Raw genomic sequence first — 6,774 nt, 5'->3', positions numbered from 1 at the left:
TTTATTGTACGTCTGGACCATGGTCTGGACATGATACACTTACCACTGAAATTTCTTACATATAGAAACTTTGTCCGGGGGCTGCTCTGAAGGGGGTGCTAGCGACCCATATTGCCACGCCCATGCATGAGTCCCATAAAATACGAAATTTTTCACCACGCCTGAATTATGTGCAAAGTTTGTTGTTAGTGTTCGTGTAAGTTTAGGCCCCCAAAATTGAGATTAGGGTAACACTGGGTAAAATGCCCCCCATGGAAATTCTAACAAAAAACATAAAATGTTACAATTTTTTCTTAAAATTTCTGGCTGCCCCTAGTCTCACTGAACTGAAAAAGTTCTCTGTTTCATCACAATTTTTTAAGTTATTGTCAGTTAAAATAAGCTGTAATTTTTTTTATTGTGTTTAATTTATATATGTATTTACATTAAGGGGAGCCTTAAGGTAAGTTATGCAATTGTTTAGAGTGAAAGATTTTTATAGTTTTTGGTTAAAGTATTAAAATACTATGCTATGTTTCATCGTTTGTAAGTTAGATGTTATTTAGATACTGGATAGACCCTTTTGCCAACAGGCAACTTCACTATCAGAAAGTCTGAGGTAAAATTCTGAGGTTATAAGCTCACATATATGCTCACATTTCTAGCTAGTTAGCTAGCTGACATGTGCATATTTTACCTCAGACTTTCTGCTGATGAAGTTCCTCGCAACCTTAATGACATAATAATGCTATAAATAAAAATAAATATATAAATAAATTATAGGAAAGCTAATAATATAAGGCAACGCAATTTTATTTCTACAACATAGGCCTATAATCTCCTTGCTTTTACCAGTTACTTGTAGTTTATTTTATCTATGTTAAAGTGATTTCACACCATAGGGGGGCATCTTACCCCATGTGAAAAATGCCTTTCTCTAAAAAATTTATTGGATTAAATACAAATGAATTTGTCAACTGTAGCTATTTGTTTTATTTTATAATACGTTACCCAAAGCATAGCCTTCTTAAAGATACAAAAAAATTAATAAAATGTTCTTTAATGTGTCAGAAAATAGACATTAAGCTTAGGGGGGTCCATTAGCTGGGAAAAATGCCTTTTTCCTAAAATTTACATTTGATTAAATTCAAATTAATTTCTCAACTGTAGGTATTTATTTTACTTTATATTATGTTACCCTAGGCATAGCCATCTCCAAGATACAACCTCCACTCCCCCCCCCCCCCCCCCCCCCCCCCCCCCCCCCCGCAGCCTATAGAATATTATTTTATGTGTCAGCAAATAGACATTTTGCTTAGGGGGGGGCGTTTTACCCCACATTTCCCTACTTTGTAGAAAAAAGAACAAAATCCCTTAAGTTCCAATATGTTTCATGCTTGGGGCCTAATTATCTAACAACAACTGACACAATTTTCTAGTAGCTACTATGTCAGATTGAGCAACCATGGTTGAGTCTCCGCCCTTCAACTGTAGCCTACTCTATTGGGGTTTTTTCTACGTAAAAGGGGCGTAGTAGTTTTACGCAGTATGAGCAGACTCGCAGTTCCGTGCCGGGTGTCAGATGGAGCACGGCAAGCAAGTATCTCCTCTGAGATGATATTACTTTATGACGTTCATTATATGGGGAACATATAGGCTACACGTTGTCCTTTCCGTCAGACACCGATAACGTTAGTCAGTGTTAACGTTTGACTTCCAGACAGAGATGGCGCTTTTGTAATATGTTACATTCAGCTGAAGTCAGCTACACATTAAGCGAACTGTTACATTTTGCTAACACCGTATTTCATTCCACTGGGAAACAATAACTGTAAACAAAATGCGAAAGGCGCTTTTGGGACATGTCCGTCGGTTCCCGTGGGTCACCAACGTTACCCTGTACGGCTGCCTGTTCGCCGGAGGGGACTTCGTCCACCAGTGGCTGTCCCGGAGGGAGAAAATGGACTGGAGACAAACACGGAACGTCGCCGTGATCGCGTTCAGTTTTCACGGAAACTTCAGTTTCTTCTGGATGCGGTTCCTGGAGCGGAGGTTTCCGGGGAATTCAGCCGGGATGGTGATGAGGAAGCTTTTCCTGGACCAGACTACCGCGGCGCCCCTGGCCACCAGTGTCTTCTACACAGGTCGGTGGGTAGTAGTAGTAAGACGCACACCTCGGCTCCCCGCGGGGCACACTGAGAGCCGGCCGGGCTGTTTTTGGTTAACTTCAAACTAGCTCACATATCTGTCAATTTGTAACTTGATCCTAGTGCTCTCTGTGCTCTTCTCCTGTTGTGTAAAGATCAGTAGTTGCTCATTGGTAAAACAAACCTTCACTAGCAGAGGTCAACATGAAAGACATCACTTACCATATGCTCCAGAGTGGATAATTGACCCTTTGTACTGGACCAAACATCACATCACCAGTGTGATCAGTTGCTTAATCTAATGATGAGTAGGCCTATTACATGTGGTAAAAGGTATACCAAGAACTTGCAATGCTTAAGTATCTACTTCTTCTACTTCTGTAAGACATAGCCTACTGTGTTTATGGTTTCTTCAAAGTTTACCCTCCATCAAATCATTTTCCACCCCATAGAGAATGCACTGCCATTTGTCTTGTTTGTCACTCAGGAGTCAGCTTCTTGGAGGGCAAAGAGGACATCACGGAAGACTGGAGAGAAAAATTCCTGAACACATATAAAGTGAGTATAGAGATGTCACAGCATGCTCTTCTCACTGAAGTGTAGTGTCCGCTGTGATATGCACTCAAAACTGAGGCTCAGTATATTTTAAAGACAATTTATGTACTTTATACTCATAGTTGCAAAGTATCATGTATTATTTGATTTGATGAAGTTAAATAAACTTTGATCTCTACTGAGTCACATGCCTCTCAGTCACTACAGTTGAATGGTAATGTTTATTTTGTCATCAGAGGTTTCAGCTGTGTCTTTAGAGGTTTTCTCCTTAATGTTTTGTAAGTCTACAAATGCTTCCTGTTTGTCTCTTGTTTCAGACGGGGCTGATGTTCTGGCCATTTATGCAGGTAAACATTAAGCTCTGCCTTGCATAGATGTTAATAGTTGACTTTTAGGAACAGTATATAGTCAAGAATATGAATATATATGAATATGCTTAAAGGTCCACTCACCATAAACCTGAGGGTTTGTAAGTGAACCATTGAGTATAGATTCTATTCACTGTTAAAACCTTGAATTTCCTCACATTTCCATAAATTTCAATAGCTGGTATAATATTTAAAGCGATCCAAATATAGTATTTTTGCTATATTACCGATTTTGAAATTAAAACCTGTGGAGCAATCCTTAAAATGATAGACTTATCCCAAATATCATAATAACACAAAACTGAGGACTAAATACTGTATTCTGAATTTCTGTTTTTTTTGTAAGACTTAGAGAATAGCGTCTCTGTGTGACTTCTCACAACAATACTTGCAAAGGAATTCTTTATTTTTTAGAAACAACTACACCAGAAGTATTTATTGCTATGTAAACATGTAATATACCAGTACAATGATATAAATCATCTTTATGTGTCTCCCTCAGTTTCTGAACTTTGCCTTGGTGCCTCTGTACGTGCGGACCACCTTCACTGGCTGCTGTGCCTTCTTCTGGGCCACCTTCCTTTGCTTCTCCCGTCAGAGCGGCGACGGCACGGCCGCTGCAGCTCTGGCATGGATGTTCCCTCCTAAAGAAGATGAAGCAGAATCGACAAAGGAGAAAGTGGACTCCAAGGAGAAGATAGATGCTCCCAAAGAGGCAACAGTAGCATCTAAACCTACTCAGAAGTGAAGTTTGTAGAATCAGTCATTGTACAGGGGGACAGAACGTGAAAATGCCGTGGGCCAAACTGCTTGTCCAGTGGACGGCAGTCCTGTCTGTGTATACAGTATAATTTTCAATATTCATACAGCACATCACCTCCGTGGGAAAATGTAGTTCAGTCCTACTTTTCCATGCCACAGTGAACGTATTTACATGCCGTGTTTCTCATCGGGTATTTATAAATGCAGTCTGCTGTTCTCACATTAAGAGCAAGAGAATTCCCTTATTCAACTGGACCTCGCTTAATGATATTGGGATGATTAATGAGGACTTCTATGCTGTGATGGTGGGATGGTTGGTGTTCCAGTTTCCTCTTCTCTAAATGAAAAACTGGAATAAGTGTGGGAAATAATTATTACCACAATGTGGACACAAACCACATTGTGGTACTAAGCACACACGAGTGCTTAGAGTAGTCATTCCCAAACTAGAGTTAAATGCACAACAATGCAATGCAGTACATCAGGAGGTCATTGAACAAAGAGAGGGTGCCGACAGATCAGGGGGAGAGAAAAAATCCACAGTACCTGGATCACATTGAACAGCGCCTTGGTGCTAGCTGTTCAAATTAAAGAAAAGCCTAATTTAGTTAGAATTATTCCCTGTCATGTCCCTTCTGTCTGTGGATCGCTGCTACAAAGGGGGAAATGGAATCAGGGCCAAAAGTTCTATTTACAACCACGGAAAGCAAACAGACGAAGAAACCAAACTAAGAGCCTGTCGATTTCCTCCGCTTCATTTTAGTACTGTGGACAGCGCCACACACACCACACACCCCTAGACTCATTTCACCATTTCACAGCACAAACACCCTCTTGCTCAGCTGTGGGGCTTACAGTAATCAAATGGCAAAATATTTAGTCACAAAAAAGTACTTCCCAGCATACAGTGCAGCTCCCCGTATATGTGGGGCTTGCATATTTTTGAGAGTGACAAAGGAGGTGCTGGTCCTGTTCCGGCAGGATCCCATCACACTCAGCAAATTTGATTATTGCTGTGAGCTTACTTTATACACTTGACCCCACTCCAGCTGACAGTGTATTGCCTTACTGCTTCTATGTCTCATTTTTTTAGTGCAAGTTGGTAATGAGGTGGTGAGAAACTTTACACTCAGTAACTTTGATTGTTGCTGTGATGTACTTTTATAATGAAATTAATTGTAAATTCATGGGTTGATGTGTTCTCTATCAGTAGTTTATAAATGTAGATGTTATGTCAATTCATAATGTATTTTTGTAAGTTTGGGTCCCGGGGAGACACCAATTTTCTCTTTTGATTGTCGAGCTGAAAAGGTTTGGGAATCCCAGGCTTAGACTGTTATCTGTGACTATAATAGAATGCCTGATTTCTAAGTATGATCTCCTTTGGTTGCAGTTTTCACTCTGGTACAAGAAGTGCCAAATACAAATGCACACAGGCACCAATAATCTGTTATATTCTATAGTATATCTGTTTGTTATTAATAGGCACTTTATACATAGGGACCATAATGAGCTGAGCAAACGCGAAATACAGCGTGCGTTCACAAAGAGTTCAAGCAACAAAACTAAAAAAACACAAAACATATCTGAAAATACATTTTATATCTAAATATTGTGGTTATACGATACTACTGAAGATACTTTGAGTTTGTCTAATAATTGATAAAGATTGTCTGAAACATCCATTTACTTGAATGTAGAAATGCTGCCTGCCTGTTGTCATACTGAATGTTAATGTGACACTGTGGCATGCTCTGTATTGTATTTCCTAAACCATTTTTTAAAATTTGACCTCTTAGTGAAAATGTTACATCGTCAGATGCCTCCGCCAAGCCGTTTTCAATAGAGGTCATTTTTATAAATAGAGTAACAGCTCAGTACACGATCTGACTGGTAATCTTATACATAGAATTTAAAAGGTTTAGCACAAGCTCCTCTCTTCCGCCTCAAAAAATTTACAAAAAACTTGTCATTCACTTGTGTTCTACTGAAATCCCTGGTGTCACAGAGAGATGTGTCTGTTTTTGTGTTTCTGATATAGTTGAGTCTAACATACAGTTTGCAATCAGGCATTTTGAAGTAGAATATTATGCTAGAGACACTGTTAAATTATTATTTGATATGTCTCACATAACTGAAGTTTTTTTGTAAACAAGATATGAATATTGCTACAGTGTTGGTGAAGAAAAAACAATGTAAACCCTCAGACTGACAGACCTTTTATCAGACATATTGCATCCTTTTGTATAATAATGTAATATCAATGTAATATTAGAGTGTGTGTTTTCTAATTATAAATTGTACGCTGATGTGCTACACTGGAACTGAAGGTCAAATAAATTAATATTCCCTTTGTTCATGTCAGCAACCGAAGAATATTACTAGCTAACTAAAGATTGGTACGCTCCTTTAGCACTGTCTGAAATGTATGTCTCAATAATTGTTTGACTAGTTTTGATATAAGAAAGAACAACACTTTGATCAGTGCTGTTGCTTATAATGTATTGAAAAAATGATAAATAATATTTATTGTTGAATAAATTAATACATAATAATAGTAATATAATAATAAACATTCTATCGATTCAGTGTGTGAGTGTTTACTGAGCATACAGCTATATCAACATACAAGAAATCAGTTATTACTGAACTTTGGTTCCACACTTGAACCCAGAATTGTATATTGTAACCACAGGCCCACCAATTTTGTCTTATGCTTACAGTTTATCTGAAATATCACATGTACCTGTCTCAAAGTCCATTACCTCAGTCTGAAGGATTTATTAATTAACTACAATAACATGGTTAAGGATGCATTTCTGAACTCATTACGACACATAAACACAGTCCCAGGTTTCTGTTTAAGACTGTGGATCAGCTGGTAAACCCAACCCCTCCTAGTGCATCAGCTGGAAGTAATGATGACTGTGAATTGTTTTTATCTTATTTTACCAATTAGGTGG

General features: G+C 38.5%; 1 protein-coding gene across 1 annotated transcript; it reads left to right on the top strand.

Moving 5' to 3' along the window:
• Window positions 1-1,518: 1,518 nt before the first annotated feature.
• Window positions 1,519-6,223, top strand: LOC123970316 (mpv17-like protein). The gene is made up of 4 exons (XM_046048307.1): window positions 1,519-2,123; window positions 2,614-2,684; window positions 2,999-3,028; window positions 3,552-6,223. Exons 1-4 carry the CDS (start codon window positions 1,820-1,822, stop codon window positions 3,795-3,797), a joined length of 651 nt encoding a protein of 216 aa, XP_045904263.1. The 5' UTR covers window positions 1,519-1,819; the 3' UTR covers window positions 3,798-6,223.
• Window positions 6,224-6,774: the final 551 nt, after the last annotated feature.

The sequence above is a fragment of the Micropterus dolomieu genome, linkage group LG04, assembly GCF_021292245.1.
Source record: "Micropterus dolomieu isolate WLL.071019.BEF.003 ecotype Adirondacks linkage group LG04, ASM2129224v1, whole genome shotgun sequence".
In the NCBI taxonomy this organism is placed as follows: Eukaryota; Metazoa; Chordata; class Actinopteri; order Centrarchiformes; family Centrarchidae; genus Micropterus; species Micropterus dolomieu.
The sequence above is the reverse complement of the archived record's forward strand: the minus strand, read 5'-3'. Positions and strand labels throughout refer to the sequence as shown.

Coding starts and splice junctions, on each gene's coding strand:
- LOC123970316 (XM_046048307.1), top strand. CDS start 1,820: ATGCGAAAGGCGCTTTTGGGACATGTCCGTCGGTTCCCGTGGGTCACC. Junction 2,124..2,613: donor CACCAGTGTCTTCTACACAG/GTCGGTGGGTAG, acceptor TTTGTCACTCAG/GAGTCAGCTTCTTGGAGGGC. Junction 2,685..2,998: donor AATTCCTGAACACATATAAA/GTGAGTATAGAG, acceptor CTCTTGTTTCAG/ACGGGGCTGATGTTCTGGCC.